This window comes from Adiantum capillus-veneris, chromosome 2 (assembly GCF_014529385.1).
Source record: "Adiantum capillus-veneris isolate H3 chromosome 2, ASM1452938v2, whole genome shotgun sequence".
Taxonomy (NCBI): Eukaryota; Viridiplantae; Streptophyta; class Polypodiopsida; order Polypodiales; family Pteridaceae; genus Adiantum; species Adiantum capillus-veneris.
Genome location: NC_140932.1, coordinates 168,099,139 through 168,118,061, shown reverse-complemented (window position 1 = coordinate 168,118,061; position 18,923 = coordinate 168,099,139). Strand labels below are relative to the sequence as shown.

General features: G+C 44.6%; 1 protein-coding gene across 1 annotated transcript in view; it reads left to right on the top strand.

The window, feature by feature from the left end:
- Positions 1–483: 483 nt before the first annotated feature.
- Positions 484–18,923, top strand: part of LOC147464037 (protein NDH-DEPENDENT CYCLIC ELECTRON FLOW 5-like) — a 43,129-nt gene continuing 24,689 nt past the window's right edge. The window contains exon 1 of the mRNA XM_086492496.1: positions 484–1,158. Coding sequence (XP_086348622.1) covers positions 595–1,158 — 564 coding nt within the window. The 5' untranslated portion in view covers positions 484–594. The remainder of the gene's footprint in view (positions 1,159–18,923) is intronic.

The following is an 18,923-nucleotide window of genomic DNA, read 5'->3' as shown; positions in this document are numbered from 1 at the left end:
AGTTTACTCAATTTTCATAACTATGATTTTCAAGAAACACATCAATACCTTGATTTTGAAATTAAATTGCTCATTTACACACCATCACTTTGGTTGTCTATTCTAAAAATTAGATTCACTTTTCCAAAAGCTTAGTGAGCATTATTATGTGCATGTTGAATTCTTCTCCGCTATAAATTGTTTTGCGGTGCTCCAAAGTCGATGAGACGTTAGCTTGGCCTAGGGACCAAAGTCAAAAAAGTATATTTTTCTTGGTTCTGGCGAATCATCAACCAAGATTGTCCACAGACGAGAGTGCCAATCAAAGCTTATGATTAGAGGCTATTCTAGAAGATGCCTTTGACACTCAAGCTCTACTAGACTACTGGGGCTTTTGAAAAGACTCAGACTCAATGTTGGGTAATTTCAAAGCTAAACTTTAATATTTTTAGCTTAATTTTTCACTGAGCACTCCGAGCACGGAGCTCAATTTTTTGTCCACCATACTGACATAAGATCCACTCTGCAAAGTTTTCTTGCTAAAGAATATGAACCAATTACACTCTGCCTTTCCTTGTACAACGTTTTGGTGATCCAGATACTTTTGAAGCTTGCATGGAGGCAATGGCGTCCTCGTTAAAGCCGCCTGCCTGCTCGTTTGTGAAGGTTACTCGAAGATTAGAAAGCAGACAGAGCAAGCTCTATGCAAAATCATTATGGCATCAGCCTTTTGGTCTTCAGTCAAGGCCAAGCAGGATATGTTTACAGGTCGATTGCTCCGCAAGGGGCCTCGAAGAGGTGAAGCCACTTCAAGCTCCAAAGTTGCAGGACAAATTTGGCTCAGAGAATCTGCAATTTTCGGATGTTGCTGGTAGGACTGTGGCAGAGCTCAAACTGGCATCAGGTACCTCAGTACGCCTACTATTGGCAGAGGCACGGATCACATCTTACAGCTGCCGCCTTTGGCATGGTAGCTGCGAAGAAATGTTGTATACTGATGTGTCAGAAAGCTCCGTCAACGGCATTGATAGAAGTGTACATGGGGCTACTCCTCAGCAGTTTTTTGTAACTGGTGGCATGGCTCCCTCTTTAGCTCACTCTCTTGATCCTCACATTAGCCTTTGCAATAACAATTGGTCAGTACAGTCGGTGGCAGTCGATCCAAAGGAGCACGTTCAGGTGTACATTGTGTATGAGAGAGAGAGAGAGAGAGAGAGAGAGAGAGAGAGAGAGAGAGATTTTTATCGTCTATATGAGGCCAAAGTCGGCCTATTAGTCAAATCAAGTATATATGTGTGTGTCCTCCATCTATCGGGAAAGACAAAACAGTCCAAACTGGTCCCTGGTGTATGATGGGATCTATGTGGAGGGGGATGGAGCTCTAGTACTAGGGATATGTGCATGTCTATATGCTGAGGGTAGTGCATTCATGTAGATGCATCAAGCTGGCTAGCTCCATCCTGTGCTAATAGGGGATATAAAATGTGGTAGATGTCAGCCATCATCTGGGCTCGTCTCTCCGTAGCAGCTGGACGAGAGAGAGAGAGAGAGAGAGAGAGAGAGAGAGAGAGAGAGAGAGGAGAGAGAGAGAGAGAGAATGAATATTCTATTGATATACCAAAAGGCCAATGGCACCAAAACTTACTACCATCATTTGAATGGTACAACCGTGTATAGTAAATAACCGATAAATACATTCTGTATTATACTTGAACTATTTGCCTGTCCCCGAAAATACATATTAAACACTTTTTATTGTCCTGTCACAAAGTGATGATGTGGCATATCCAACTAGAAAGGAATGGCCAAGGGACAAGAGAAATTGAACCTAGAAGATGGCCGATGGAGCCTAAGGGGTTAGAGTTTTAAAAGAAAAAAACCTCTTGCAACTTAAATGTCAGGTGCAGCGGAATTGAAATGATGAAGATCTAGGTTTACACTTCCACCTATCTTTTACTTCTTTTGCTTGCGTTAGTGATTGCTTTTAGCTAGAATGATGTTTCCTTCCTCTTTCCCTGAAGAGAGGGAATGAGAGAGAGAGAGAGAGAGAGAGAGAGAGAGGAGAGAGAGAGAGAGAGAGAGAGAGAGAGAGAGACCCACTTGGGTCCCAACCAACCCTCTTAAGGGCCCCCCACACGGCTGTCAATGTGGTATTTGCTTTAGATTGCGTAAATGGAATGTACACACATGCATACCTCAAGTGCAAACTCTACTGACTCGAATGGAGAATGTCGCCTCAGTAACTCTTCAAGATGAAGCACCTCCGGGGTTGATTTGGTGCACCTTTCGATCCGTCTCGATGTAGAATTGCTGATGGCCACCAAGGGGTAGATCTGGGGCTGATTGTGCTCCCGATGTGAGAGAAATGAAGGGCTGAAAACGCAGATCTTGACGATGCCGATGATGGACAGCAATGGAAGCACTCAATGCCGGCGAGGAAATGGCCGAGGAGAGGCTCGATGGGTTGCCGAAGTACCGGACTGCAACGAAGAGGCTAGCGAATGTAGATCCGAGCCGGTTCCGGCGAGGGAAAGGGTTGAAATCTGAAAACGCTGAGGCTGATCTGTTGTAGACTATCACAAATTGTTGGCGTGTCAAGCCACTGAAGAACAGAGCCAACCTACGGACCCCGGCCGAGGGGCTTAAACCCTAAGAAGAAGCAACAGAGGAAGTTTTCACCAACTTACAGGCCCTCGCTAAGTGGGGGCCAAATTAATGAAAGTCTTACCAAATTTGGGACCCCCGTCCGATGGGGCCCAAGTGACCCAAAGACAATCATAATAAAGTCGGACCCACCCACACACGCACAAATAGTCAATTGCATATGAAGCTGATGACGTGGCATGCCTGTACGGATGACTGCAATTTGCGCTGACGTGCTGACGTGGTACTGTATGATTGCCGCAATTCACGTTGACATATTGATGTGGTTCTGCACGGATTGCCGCAATTTATACTGATAGGCTGCCGACGTGGCAGTACGGATTTCTGTGAAACACGCTGATAGCTTTTTGGACTCCATACTTTTGGGACCAGATGCTTTTAGAACTTAAATTCTTTTCATGTAAACTGCTTTTGGGCCTAGTGTCTTTAAATAAGACCCATGGGCTCTCACCCTAACAGTCTACTCGCAGGAGATGTAGAGCAGAGCAAAGCAATGGGAGTTGTACCATGTTGAAGAAATATAAAGAAATACTGAAAGGGGCGCCAGGGTTTGGGACCAGTGCTCTTTTGGGGTGGAACTCCGCTACTCCTCATTGTGCATCTCTTTCAGTTTAGTGTAGTTTGAAGTGCTTAAAGTTGTTTAGTTTGTTCTTTTCCGTTGGCACGTGCTGCCCGTCCAGTTACAGTGGTATCAGAGCTTCAGGCGTGTGCTTTTTTCAAAGCATATCGGTCGTACCAAAGAGCAGACAGAGCAAGATGGCACTTTCTTTTTTTTTGAGAATTTTTTATGAAAAATCTTCGTGTTGTTGCCCCAGAGTTACTAGCCACCCCCACCCTTAGTCCATCGTGCATCAGGCGCAGTTCCGTCTTCATGGCTCTGGCTTATGGGGCATAAGCCATGAAGAACCCAAGATCACTTGCAAGAGAAGGATCAAAGATTTTTGTTTTGAGCCACTGTTTTTCTTAGAGGCAGTGCCATGAAGTGGTGGATATCTATAGCTACCAAGCCGCACACTTCAAGGACTTGGCAAGCTTCAAGAAAACTTTTGGCCGAAGTTACATGCCTTCAAACATTTTCCTTCGGAGTGCAGCTTCTAGCAGAGTGGGGTAGCCTGAAATGCTTGCCACGAAAACCCTAGCAGATTACAACTTGAAATTTCTTGACATCTCTCAGCAGGTGCTCTTCTCAAGCCGATAACCTTGGAGGCCCAGTGTGATTGCTATATCTTGGGACTATCATCACCGCTACAAGAACACTGTCTGATCAAGCTAGTTTCGATCATTCAAGAGCTTTTGGACCATGCTGCGGTTGGTGTCACAAGACGGGCACCACGTGCCAATAGAAAAGAGCAGACTGAACAAACTTTTAGCACTTCAATAACAACTGAACTGAAAGAGAGAGTCGACACGCGACACGGAGTGGCGAAATTCCACCCCAGAGAGTATTGGCCCCAAACCTTGGCGCCCCTTTCGGTATTTCTTTATATTGCATCATCAAAGTACAAGCCGGTACTCCAGACTCTGCACCTTCTCCAGGAAGCATGCAAGAGAATGAGCCCTAACCTCATATTTAAAGGCCCTAGGCCCAAAAGCAGTTTATAGTAAAAAGCCTTCAAACTCAAAAGCATCTGGTCCAAAAGCAAAGCCAAAAAGAGCGTAAATCACGGAAATCCGTACAGCCTGGCACGTCATCAGCTAGCGCAAAACGCGGAAATCCGTACAGCTTGCCACGTCATCATGCCAACGCAATCTTCAAAAATATGCCACGTCATCAATTTTTGCGTGTATGTGTGCAGGTCCTGCTTTATTTTAATCCTGTCACTTGGGGCTCCATCGAATGGCGTCCCCATAAGTCGGTAGGACTTCTTCTGTTACTTGTTCTTCTTAGGGTTTAGGCCCCTCGGCCGGTAGCTCCGTTCTTCAGTAGGTCGACACCTCAGCAGTTTGTTACAGTTGGCTATAAATTTAGGAAGAAACCTTGTCACGTGACACATCCAACCCTATGTGTCCGTGGACAAGCTACAACATAGCAAGGTTCAGTTCAGTCCAGTCAGATTAGCGAGTGATCTGGCACTTTTGTGAGTTTGTTCGCAGACCGTGCATGTCCAGTCACTTAGTGTAGATGCATATCCTCTGGTTGCACACAGCATGATCATAAGCATTCCCATCAGAATCTGTTAGAATCCTTCAGGGGAATTTTCCAGTGATTTTAGCCTACTTTACCTATTTTTGATATTTTTCACTTATTATTTTTAAGTGACTTTTGTTGGAAAGTAGGTAGGGCAAATCGAGTAAGTTTGTATATAAGCAAACCTAGACTAGCACTTTCTGGCAAAAGAGGCAGCAGGAGCACACGCTCAACAGGCAACTTCTCAGCAGAACCCCAAGCCTAGCGTTTTTGCTCCACAACAACCACCTAGTGTTTTGGACCAGATCAGCCAGCGTTTTTGCACTTCCAGATCCCTGGCGATAGAAGACTCAACAAGAGACCTAGCGTTTTGCAGTTGCAGGCCATCCGGTGACAGCAGAGCCATTTTCAGCCCTAGCGTTTTTTATTTGTAGATCAGCCCCAGCGTTTTGCAGATTTACTACGACGGAACATCAAGAACCATAAGCGTTTTCAGTTTTTAGCCCTTAGACACCGCAGATCAAGTCCCGAACCTCGCTGATCTTGTTAGGAAATAAGACGTAGCTAAATAGATAATTGAGTAGATTACTTAATGGAGAGAGACAGATTTACATACACGAGATTATAGAGTAGAGAGAGAGAGAGAGAGAGAGAGAGAGAGAGAGAGTACACACGATATACGTGGTTCACCCAATGTGGGCTACGTCCACGGGAAAGCAGCCACTCAATGGCTTTAGTACTTCAAAACAAGAAGTAATTTACAAAGGGATTATACCCCTAATGGAGCTCTCGCCTTGCTTCACTCTCACCACCTCACACTCACCTTGTTGCATCAACTTCACACTATGAAATGTGTGTAGAAATGGCCTTCTTTTATAGGCCAAAAGGGCTGCTCTCTCTTATGAGAGACAGCCATGTGTAGCCGCCCTTGTGCGAATAAGTCCAAATCGGACCCTCCAATCCGCCCATGTGTGGCCGTCCTTGAGAAGACAAGTCCGCTTTTGAATTCGGCCACCGGCCATTGACTTCCGACCACCGGCCACCGGCCATTGACTACCGGCCACCGGCCAACCAACCGGTTGTTTTCCGACCACTTTCCGGCCGCCGTCCGGCCATAATATTCCGGCGAAGAATATTCCTTTAAAGTTGCCCCTGATTCTTGTTCGTGAAAATTTTGGTTTCCGGTGAGTGATTTTCCTTCACGCACGATGGCTTCTCCTCATAATGGGGGCCTTTCAAATGTACACTTTTACCACAGAAAATTACAAAGGGTAAATCAGGCTCCATACTTAACAATCTCCCACTTGGAGACTGATCTCCAAACCAAACCTGTGACTGCTTTCCATTTTGGCTTCTTATCCTTGAATGCCGATTGAAGATGAGCAAAAGCTCAACTTCTCCTTGTTGACCACCTTTGTAAACATGTCTGCAGGATTTTCACTTGTATGCACCTTTCCTAGCTTTAGTTGTCCCTCTTCCAAAAGAGTGCGTATGGAGTGATATCTCACCTCAATGTGCTTTGTCCTTGAATGAAAGGCTGAGTTCTTCGCAAGATGGATAGCGCTTTGGCTATCACTGTACAAGACACAATTGTCTTGTTTGAATCCAAGCTCTTCTAAGAATCTGTGAAGCCACAGAATTTCTTTGCTTGCCTCCGTCATTGCTACATACTCTGCTTCCGTGGTAGAAAGTGAAACCACTTTCTGCAGCTTTGAAGCCCAGCTTACTGCTGTGCCTCCAACCGTGAACACATAGCCAGTAGTGCTCCTTCGAGTATCTTTGTCACCTGCCATATCTGCATCAGCATACCCTTCTAGAAAAATATCAGTTCCTCCAAAATACAAAGCATTTGTTGTTGTCCCTTTTAGATACCTAAGTATCCACTTCACAGCTTGCCAATGCTCTTTACCTGGGTTGTCCATGAACCTACTCACAACTCCCACTGCATGTGCAATGTCTGGCCTTGTCCAGACCATAGCATACATTAGAGAACCTACCGCTGCAGCATATGGAACTTTAGACATATAGGCTATCTCCTCTTGTGTCTTTGGACACATATCCTTCGTTAGTTTAAAATGACCAGCCAAAGGTGTAGAAACTGGTTTTGCATTTTGCATTGCAAACCTTTCTAGTACCTTCTTGATGTAATCTTCTTGAGATAGCTTTATTGTTTTCTTCGTCCTGTCCCTTGATATTTTCATACCAAGTATCCTCTTTGCAGCACCTAAATCTTTCATTGAAAAAGATTTGGACAGCTCCTCTTTTAGGTCTTTGATGTCCTGCATGTTAGCACTTGCAATCAACATGTCATCAACATACAACATTAGGATGATGAATTTCCCATCTCCCAAATTCTTCGTGTAGACGCAGTGATCCGAGTTGCATCTTGTGAATCCATGATCCAACATCCATCGATCAAACGTCAAGTACCATTGTCTTGATGCTTGCTTTAAACCATACAAGCTCTTCTTTAATCTGCAAACTATTTTCTCCTTACCTTTTACTTCATACCCCTTTGGTTGAAGCATGTAGATTTCCTCCTCTAAGTCACCGTGAGGGAATGCCGTATTTACATCCATTTGCTCGAGATTTAGATCATGAGCAGCCACAAGGCTTAAGACAAGCCTAATTGAGTTCATTTTTACAACAGGAGAAAATATTTCATTGAAGTCAATACCTTTCTTTTGAGAAAAACCTTTTACCACAAGCCTAGACTTGTACCTTTTCTTCCCACCTTCTTCTTCCTTTATCTTGTACACCCATTTGTTTTGAAGTGCCCGCTTACCTTTAGGCAACTCAACTAACTCCCATGTTTGGTTGTGATGTAGTGAGTCCATCTCCACTTGCATGCTCTTCGTCCATTCTTCTTTGGATTCATGTTGCATAGCTTCTTCATATGATTCCGGCTCTCCAGAATCTGAGATCAAGAGATGGTTGAAGGAAGGAACAAACCTTTCTGGAGGTCTACTTGCTTTTGTAGATCTTCGGGGAATAGGTTGAGGCTCCTCATTTGGTTGACGTTGTTGCACATTATCACCGTTTGCAGTCCTTGAGTCTTCACCGTCCTCAAGCTCCATGTACTCATCACCTGTTTCTTTTGTTTGTTTTCTTTCCAAGTAATCTTTGTACATATTTTGTTCGTTAAAAATTACATCCCTACTCCTTAAGATTTTACCATCTTCAGGATTCCATAGGCGATACCCAAAGTCTCCTTCTCCATAGCCAATGAAGAAACACTTTTTGGACTTTGCATCTAACTTTGATCTTAGGCTTCTATTTATGTGCATGAAAGCCTCACACCCAAACACTTTGAGAAATGCATAATTCACCGATTTACCTGTCCATGCCTCTTCTGGAACTCCCCCATCCAATGCCGTTGAGGGTGACCGATTGATTAAGTACACAGACGTACTTACAGCTTCTACCCAAAGCTCAAGCGGTAGGCCTGCATGTAGCCGCATGCTTCGTGCTCGTTCCATGATTGTCCTGTTCATCCTTTCCGAAATCCCATTTTGTTGAGGTGTCCTTGGGGTTGTCCTTTGCCTCCGAATGCCATTGCTAGCACAAAAGCTTTCAAAAGCTTGGCTGCAATATTCGCCTCCATTGTCGGATCTGAGGCATTTAACCTTGGTACTTGTTTCATTCTCCACAAAGGCTTTCCACCTTTGAAATATGGAAAATACATCGGATTTATTCTTCATGACATAAACCCATGTTTTTCTAGTCGCATCGTCTATGAATGTTACATAGTACAATGAGCCACCAAGTGATGGTGTACTTGCAGGACCCCAAACATCAGAATGAACCAACTCAAGTTTTTTATTTTTTCTTTCATTTCCTGATTTTTGAAATTTTACCCTCTTTTGTTTACCATAAACACAATCTTCACAGAACTCTAAGTCCACTTCTTTCAAACCTGGTAGAAGCTTCTTTGTTTGAAGGATTTGCATTCCTTTGGCACTCATATGCCCAAGTCGGTAGTGCCACACCGCACTGTCAACTTCTGTAGTTGCTACACAAGCTGAAGGTTGCGTGCTAACAGTACACAAGTAAAGTGTACCGACTTTTTCACCCTTGGCAACCACCAAAGATCCCTTTGAGATCTTCCACCGTTTGTTTCCGAATGCAATGTTGTGACCTTCATCGTCCAATTGTCCTGTAGAGATCAAATTTTTGCGAAGAGAAGGAACATGCCTAACATCTTTAAGCTTCCATTCATTTCCATTAGCAGTTTTGACAGAAACTGTACCTTTGCCGACAATCTCACAAGCTTCATCATCTCCCAAGTATACATACCCAAAATTACCTTTAGTGTAGTCTTGGAAATGTTGCTTGTGTGGTGTCGCATGGAATGAAGCCCCGGAATCTACTATCCAGGAATTAGACACATTGTCTAATGAGAGAATTAGAGCATCTTGCTCTACTTTACCTGCCACATTGGCCTCCGATGTTGGCTTGTTGTCTTGAGACTCTGTCTCCTTCTTCTTCTTGGACCAGCAATCCTTCTTGACGTGGCCTTTCTTGCCGCAGTTCCAACATTCAAGAATTGACTTTGTGCGTGACTTGCTCCGCCTTGAGCGATCACGACCCTTTTGGTTTTTGAACCTCTCCTTAAGCCTTCCTCTTGTTTCCACTGATAGTGCAGCACTTGATGATTCTCCTGTGCTTCTCCTTCGCATTTCCTCGCTTAGGAGAACACCCACAACATCATCAAACTTAAGAGTACTTGTGCCAGAGATAGAATTACTTACAGCCATCACAAGGCTGTCCCAACTATCTGGTAGAGATGATAGTATAAGGAGAGCTCGCACTTCGTCATCGAAATTGATTTTCATTGATCGAAGTTGACTTATGTTTGTGTTAAAGTCATTTAGGTGTTCTGCAACTGAACCATTCTTTGTCATCTTTAGATTGAACAAGCGCTTCATAAGAAATACCTTATTGGATGCCGATGGTTTCTCGTAGAAGTCGTCAAGTGACTTCATCAAGTCCTCCGTGGTCTTCATCTCCGAAACATTGAAGGCCACCGTTGACGCAAAGCTTAACCGGATTGTTCCTAGTGCCTTTCGATCAAGGACAATCCATGCTTCATCTGCCATTGTTGCAGGCTTCTTCGCAAGACCACCTAGTGGCAAATAGAGGTCCTTCTGGTAGAGAGAGTCTTCAATCTGCATCTTCCAATGTTGGTAGTTTTTGTCGTTGAACTTCTCAATCTTGAGCTTCCCTTTCTCCGCCATAACTCCCACTCAATTCAAGGAAATCTTTCCTTGAGATAATTTAGCTACAAGCAAACCTTGCTCTGATACCAGTTGTTAGGAAATAAGACGTAGCTAAATAGATAATTGAGTAGATTACTTAATGGAGAGAGACAGATTTACATACACGAGATTATAGAGTAGAGAGAGAGAGAGAGAGAGAGAGAGAGAGAGAGAGAGAGTACACACGATATACGTGATTCACCCAATGTGGGCTACGTCCACGGGAAAGCAGCCACTCAATGGCTTTAGTACTTCAAAACAAGAAGTAATTTACAAAGGGATTATACCCTTAATGGAGCTCCCGCCTTGCTTCACTCTCACCACCTCACACTCACCTTGTTGCATCAACTTCACACTATGAAATGTGTGTAGAAATGGCCTCCTTTTATAGGCCAAAAGGGTTGCCCTCTCTTATGAGAGACAGCCATGTGTAGCTGCCCTTGTGCGAATAAGTCCAAATCGGACCCTCCAATCCGCCCATGTGTGGCCGCCCTTGAGAAGACAAGTCCGCTCTTGAATTCGGCCACCGGCCACCGGCCATTGACTTCCGACCACCGGCCATCGGCCATTGACTACCGGCCACTGGCCAACCGACCGATTGTTTTCCGACCACTTTCCGGCCGCCGTCCGGCCATAATATTCCGGCGAAGAATATTCCTTTAAAGTTGCCCCTGATTCTTGTTCGTGAAAATTTTGGTTTCCGGTGAGTGATTTTCCTTCACTCACGATGGCTTCTCCTCATAATGGGGGCCTTACAAATGTGCACTTTTACCACAGAAAATTACAAAGGGTAAATCAGGCTCCATACTTAACAGATCTCACCTTCCCGCATCAATTCCTTGCCGCACGGTCAGTTTCCGCAAGGTTTACAGTGTCAGCCCGGAAAATGCAGATTTCAGCATCTGCGTTTTCACAACGTCGTTGTTGCATCGTCGCCATCGACATCATCACCAACATAGAGTCAGAATTCAACAGATAGAAGATTTGTAGATTTCAGCCCTTAGCGTTTTCAGATTTCAGCCCGTCTCGTCGTCGTCCTCATCGTCGGCAAGTCCAAGCATTGTAGAGATTTGTGCAATCATAAGTAGACCGCTCTCGCCATAGAGAGTGGAGCCTTCGGAGGAGGGTTTTACAACGTCCCTAGTGTCGTATTTCTCTTCGCTCTCTATCTCTGAGTCTCATACACTTTCACGCACAGTGTCCATTCACTTTGTTTGTGATCATTGCACTCTCTCACTAAAGGAACGGAAGGCTCTCCCTTCCGTAAGTAAAAGGAATCTATAAGCACAGTTCGGAGCACTCATATTGAGCAAAGTTCAAACATTCATTCCGCTATACCTAACATTGGTATCAGAGCTTTGACAGTGTTATGTATCACTCAAGGAAAGAACCACAAGAATCACAAGAATTTTTTTTTTGCTTGTTGCGGTCGCATGAACCCAAGTTTGCTTGGGCGTGTCGATTCCTAATCGTGTTTTTGAAGAGTGACAAGAATCCCAAGAAAGAAGGGCTTGTCCAGCCTCCCCTTGTGCCTCTTTTCACTCATCGAGAGCGGACCGTGCACTTAGCGGCCGGCCAATCGATATAAGGTTGGAAAAAGCAACCTTGGTGTGAGCGCAAGGCCGCCAAGGGGTGCGCCCGCGGAAAAGAGCAGAACTCGGGTGAAGAGAAGATCCTTCTCTAACACAGATTGCATGCGAAAGAAGCACCCAAGAACCTCAAGAACCGCAAGAACCTCAAGACACTCAAGCACCCAAGCACCCAAGACTCCCAAGAACCCAAGTTCCCCGTGAACTTAAGAACCCAAGACCACAAGAACCCACAAGAACCCAAGACTTCAGTGGATGGTCATCACTCGAAGCGGAATGGATACTTCGCTGGGAGGTGATGAGCATGAGAGAGGCGAAGAAGAATTTTTTCCCTCTAGGAGGTTTTTCCGACCCTCCCTCTTCCCCATCCACACCAAGGATTGCACTAACTCCTATGGAGGAGTTGGAGCAGATGTTTATGGACAGGAAGTTAGAACGCGAAGCAAGAAGAGCAGAAAGAAAAGCAGAAATGAAGCGTGAACACGAAGAAAGAATGGCAGCCATAGCGCGTGAGCGCGAGCAAGCACGCTTGGAAGCCAAAGTAAGCAAACCAAATTGGATCGTGAGTGCGACGGAAGACAAGCAGAAAACAAAGAAAGACAAGCCGAATTTGATCGCGAGAAGAAAGCAAGAAAGGCAATGAACGACCGACACATGGAAGAGATGTTGCGACTATTTTCTCAAGTGCAGGCGCACTTTGCACAGAATCAGGAGAAGGAGACTCTCTCAGTCTCTTCTTCTCCAAACCATGACACACATGATTTGCATGATGATGATTTGAATGACAATGATAAGCATGATGATTTGGATGACAATGACAAGCATGATGATTTGCATGAAGATGATGTGATTGTTCACAAGGATGATGTGTTAGTTGATACTGTTTCTAGCGAAGCTAACCTCGTTGCAGATTCAATCAGTCACGAAGAACCGATCGTGGCTCTCGAGCCTAGGTCCCAAGAACCTCTTCAAGAAGAACCGATCTTGGCTCTCGAGCCTAGGTCCAAAGAACCCTCACAGGAAGTACTATGTGTTCGCATGATTGGTCAACATGCATTGTTCGAGTGTTTCATTCGCGATCGTTTCCTGTATTTTCGTCAGCATCTTTATGTGATCCCTTTTCCTAGGCATGACATATTGTATGTTGAGCACGTTTCACTCATGGATGAGCAAGGATGTATGCAGATTTTTCATGAAAAGCTGAAACGTATGTATGTAAGGAAGTCACATTCCATGTCTCTTCCTTGGCATGACACATTCATAGAAAGAGCACATGAAAGTATGAGCACCAAGCATGGGCATTTCCGTTGTGAATTGCCACAGTTGATTTCTTTAGATCAAAAGAGACAGATTCGATCTCATTGTTTGCGTGTGTGTGGTGAACGGTTTGGCACTCCGTCTATTTGTTCATCTACATTGCATGCACAGTCTTTGAGGAAGACAAGATTTTTTCCACTCACTGTACATGGAATAGGTATGTTCATGGTTTTGTGTTGGAAATGGGTTCAAGAATTTTCAGCCATGGAGATTCTTGAAGAAGAAAGAAGCATGACACTCGACGAAGTTGAAGCATCGAAGGAGCCACAAAAGACTGTCGCTTTCGGCGCGGCCCAAAGAAGCAAGCGTTGCAGACCTTTATGAAGTTCAAGTACCGCATGACCCACACATCAGAGTGGGCCTGCGAAGAGTCTCTTCCAGGATTCCGGATACTATTGGCAATCTCCCTCGACGCCATACAGTTCGGTACCAGTACCTCACTTTGAAAAGGAGGGGATGTCACGTGACACATCCAACCCTATGTGTCCGTGGACAAGCTACAACATAGCAAGAGTTCAGTTCAGTCCAGTCAGTCGAGATTAGCAAGTGATCTGACACTTTTGTGAGTTTGTTCGCAGACCGTGCATGTCCAGTCACTTAGTGTAGATGCATATCCTCTGGTTGCACACAGCATGATCACAAGCATTCCCATCAGAATCCATCAGGGGAAGTGATTTTAGCCTATTTTACCTATTTTTGACATTTTTCACTTATTATTTTTAAGTGACTTTTGTTGGAAAGTAGGTAGGGAAAATCGAGTAAGTTTGTATATAAGCAAACCTAGACTAGCACTTTTTGGCAGAAGAGGCAGCATGAGCACACGCTCAATAGGCAGCTTCTCAGCAGAACCCCAAGCCTAGCGTTTTTGCTCCACAGCAACCACCTAGCGTTTTGGACCAGATCAGCCAGCGTTTTTGCACTTGCAGATCCCTGGCGACAGAAGACTCAACAAAAGACCTAGCGTTTTGCAGTTGCAGGCCATCCGGCGACAACAGAGCCATTTTCAGCCCTAGCGTTTTTTATTTGCAGATCAGTCCTAGCGTTTTGCAGATTTACCGCGACGGAACATCAAGAACCATAAGCATTTTCAGTTTTTAGCCCTTAGACACCGCCGATCAAGTCCCGAACCTCGTAGACCTCACCTTCCCGCAGTAGTTCCTCGCTGTAAGGTGCAGCGGAATGAATGTTGTATTTTCTCAAGATTAGTGATCTTTATTGCTCAAGGTTCCTTTTAGTTCTTAGGGAAAGAGAGAGCTTTCTGGCTTATGGAGAGTGCTATGATCACGAACAAAGTGAGTGGATATTGTGCGTGCAAGTGAATGAGACTGAGAGAAGGAGAGAGAAGAGATACGACACAGAGAGGTTGTAAAACCCTCCTCCGAAGGCCCCACTCTCGTCGGCGAGAGTGGTCTACTTGATTGCACAAAAATGTACAATGCGAATGCAATGGACTGATGCAATGGGACTATGCCGATGACGACGACGGTGATGACGACGGCGACTTAGGCTGAAATGTGTGACTTTCTTGGTGGCTAAAAATGACTGTTTCTCGCTGTTTTAATGGCTGAAAAAATGACTGTTTTGTCGGGGTCGAAAAGATGATGAAAAACGTTGCTGTCATCTGCTCTTTGGCTGCGTTTTTGGGGAAAATTCCTTGCTGAAAAACGCTGGGACAGCAGAGTTTTTCTTGCTGAAATTTGCAGGTTTTCAAGTGCTTAATAACTCCTTACCCGGCTATGGTGATCTGCTGCAAATTGCTTGATGAAAACGCTGAATTGGCTGAGGTTTGTATGGCGTTAGTAGTTGCTAAAAACGTTGATTTGACCAAGGCGAAAACGCTAGCTCTCACTGCTTGCTGGCGATCTCTGCATGGGAGGAAAAACGCTAAGGCAACCAGAGAAATGGGCAATCGATGATGCGGGGGAAATGGGCCTCACCAAGATGCTTGGAGAGGGTCTTGCTGAGAGAGGGAGGGAACACATGTTGCTTGGTAGCCTGCTGTGCTCCTTGGCTCATCTGCCAATTTGTGCTAACTTGGGTTTGCTTATAAATTAACTTACCCAATTTGCCCTACTGAGTACCCAACAAAAGTCACTTAATAAATAAGTGAAAAATGTTAAATATAGGGAAAAAAAAGGCTAAAGTCATCTGAAAAATCCCCAAACCGACTCTGATGGAAATGCTTATGCTTATGCTTATGCAACGAGAGGATATGCATCTACTCTAAGTGACTGGGCATGCACGGTCTACGAATAGACTCACAAAAGTGCCAGATCACTTCTATCTAACTTGACTGGACTTTGACGGAAACCCTGTTATGGTGTAGCTTGTCCACGGACACATAGGGTTGGGATGTGTCACGTGAAATCCCCTCCTTTTTAAAGTGAGGTACTGGTACCGAGCTGCATGGCTTCCTTGTAGTCTGCCAACAACTCTGGATAATCCTTGAAGAACTCTTCGTCTACCCACACCGCTTCATGGGTTCCTCGATCTTTGAACTTCAAAAAATATTGTCGTACTTGTTTCTTCGAACCATGAAGAAACCGATGCAACAAGACTTGCTCCGGCTCCATGACTTCTACTTCATCGATGATCTCCGGTTCTTCTTCTTCCGAAACGTCCTTTGGAGGTGTTCCGTGAAACACTTTCAACCAAGAAACATGAAAAACGTTGTGCATTGACCATGAGTTAGGCAACTTCAATTTCATTGAACCTCATTAATCTTTTTGATGACTGGAAATGGACTATACATACGAAAAGATAACTTAGGACATTTCTTTCCAACTTGCTTGAGACGCTGTTTCATAATTCGTAGATACATCCAATCTCCTTCCTTGATCGAGACCTCCTGAGGATGCTTGTTAGCCTATCGAGAATAAGATTCTTGAGCCTTGCTTAGCCGAAGCTTCACTCTCTCAGAAATCTCATCCAATGACTGACTCTCAGCATTGGCATCAGGCATTTGACTGACCGATCGAGTCAACAATGACTGGAATCGGCGGCCAAAAGCTGCCTCATACGGAGTTCGACCAATAGCAGAAGAGAATGAATCATTGAGAATAGCCTGTACCAATGGGAGAAAGAGCTCCCATTGAGACTGCTGATCATGAACATAAGACTTCAACACATCAAAAGCCAAATGATTATAAATTTTCGTTTGACCATCTGACTGTGGATGAAAAGCGGATGAAAAATTTAACTCTGTGCCAAAATTTTCAAAGAGTGCACGCCAAAAGTTGGACGTAAACTTAACATCCCTATCTGAAACAATGGACTTTGGCAAACCCCAGAGGGGGTACCAATGCTTTATGAACAATCGTGCAACATCTTGTGCAGTAACTGTGGCCTTACAAGGAATCAACATGCAGAATTTGCTGAAACGATCAACAATAGTTAAACATTGAGTGTTCCTTGAATGCTGACTTGGTGGTAAGTTAGTCACAAAATCCATAGAGATATCTTGAAAAGGTCACTTGGGAATAAGCAGCGGAAGCAAGAGGCCTTGCTGCTTACCCCGAGGAGCTTTTACTTTTTGACATATAGTGCAATGTGTGACATAACTAAACACATCTTTTCGCATTTTAGGCCAATAGAAAAATCGTTCAATCTTTTCCAATGTGTTCATACCCCTGTGCCCACCCGTGAGAGAGTCATGTGCATCATGCAATATGACTGGCCTGAGAGAGGGCAACACAGATAGATGCTGACGAAAAAATAACAATCCATCACGAATGAGATTGTTGCTGGGCCCTTAGGAAGCAAGAGCTTGCAACCAATACTTATCAAACTCCGAATCTGCATACTGATTCTTCATGCTGTCAAAAGACTCACCCTGTATACAAAATATGGTTCTTGACTCAAGAGACAAAATCTGTCCTTTGCGACTCAACGCATCTGCAACAGGGTTAGCTTTTCCAGGCACATACTAAATCAAACCGCCAAATTGCTCAAAAAATTGTGTGACCACCACGCTTGGCGATCACTCCAATGTGCACTAGGCATAGACTGTAGCCACTTGAGGGCTTGATGATCTGTGCGCACTGTAAACTCTCTACCATACAAAAAATGCTTCCAATGCTTAAGAGAGTGAATGACAGACAAAAGTTCTTTATCATAAACTGAATAATTCTTTTCCGCACTATTGAGCTTCCCGCTAAGGAAAGCTACAGGACGACCATGCTGCTGGAGCACAGCGCCTATGGCGACATTGCTCGCATCCGTCCATACCTCAAAGGGATCATCCCAAGAGGCTAAGATAAGACACGGTGCTTCTGTCACCATAACCTTGAGAGTTGCGAAAGCCTCAATGGCTGCCTCGGGCAAGTCGACGCGCTGACGACGAGTCTTTACCCCTTTCAAAACATCAGTCGTAGGTGCAGCAATGCGTGCAAAATTCTCTATGTGCGAACTATATGCTTGACATAAACCATGAAAAGAACGCACATCATATGCAGTTTTGGGCAAATCCCAATTACGAACCTGTTCCACCTTCGCGGGGTCTAGCTTGACGCCTTCTGTAGAAATGATATAACCCAGATAAGTGACTTCAGTAAGAAAAAATTCAGACTTCTTAGCTACAATGTACAACTGACACTCATCCAAACGAGTTAATACCCTTTCAACATCCATTTCATGTTGTTCCCACGATGCAGAAAAAATGAGAATATCATCTAAAAAGATGAACACACATACACCTACCATGTCGCCGAAACGACCTACCATGAGACGATTGAATGTACCCACGGCTCTTGTCAATCAAAAAGGCATAACAATATACTCCCATTGCCCTCGCTCGGTGCGAAAGGCAGTCTTGAAAATGTCGCCTTTGAATACCCGTACCTGATGGTACCCACTTTTGAGATCGACCTTGCTGAAAACCTTTGCCCCATTGAGCCTATCCAAGATATACTCAATGCGAGGCATCGGAAACTTGTTCTTGACGGTCATCTTGTTTAATGCGCTGTAATCAACACACAAACGAGACGAACCTTCCTTCTTGCGAACGAACAAAATAGGGGCAGCAAAAGGACTTACACTAGGACGTATGAATCCTCTAGCCACCAACTCTGTGAGTTGTCGCTCTAACTCTTCCTCCTGTGACTTGTTCAAACGGTAGGGAGTCTTACTGACCGGCTACGCTCCCTCCATAAGCTCGATGCGGTGGTCCTCCGGCCGCTTCGGTGGGAGACGAGGTGGAAGATCATCTTGCAAAAAGAGATGTTTAAATTTCGTAAACAACTCCGAATACTTACCTGGAGCTTGAATGCTCTGGGAAACTGGGGCGGCATATATGAATGCCGCTTGTGCTCCTCGTCGTAATTCACGCTTTACCTGCACATGCGAGATGAGAGGCAAAGAATGCAAGCCCTCCTCAGCACGAATGATGAGGGGGGAATCTGTTTTGGCATGCAAAGTGAGAGTTAGAGCCTCCCAATCAACGAGAGGGTTCAGTTCACGAAACCATTTCATGCCTAAAATCATATCACATCCTGAGAGAGGAGACACAAGAAATTTCCTACGAAAAGAAGCTTGTTGAACGGTAAACATCACATCAAGGCACTCCTTCGTGATGAGAGAGTCCATACCAGGAGCGAAGCCAGAAACCTCGATAGGAGATTTCTGACTAACCTCTAGGCGGGCTCTCTCAACAAGAGGGGGACATCATGCATACTGCCTGGATCAAACAATATGGTAAAACGCTGTCCTTTTACATGACCATAACACTTCATGAGAGATTCATCAATGTGTGTGTCAGAGTCATGAGAAGATGCAGGTTGTGTTGTGATAGAGTTTGTGGTAGTTGCGGGTGCCTTTGGTTCTTTAGGTGGGACTGTCTTAGGATAGTTTTTCTTAATGTGACCCTTAATGTGACATTGAAAACATCTACCTTCTTTAGCATAAATCACTTGTTCTTCAGCTGTGATGTATCCTCCTATAATTCCTTGTGAAGCTTTTTCATCATGGGTTAGCTTAGGTTTTGCAGGTGCT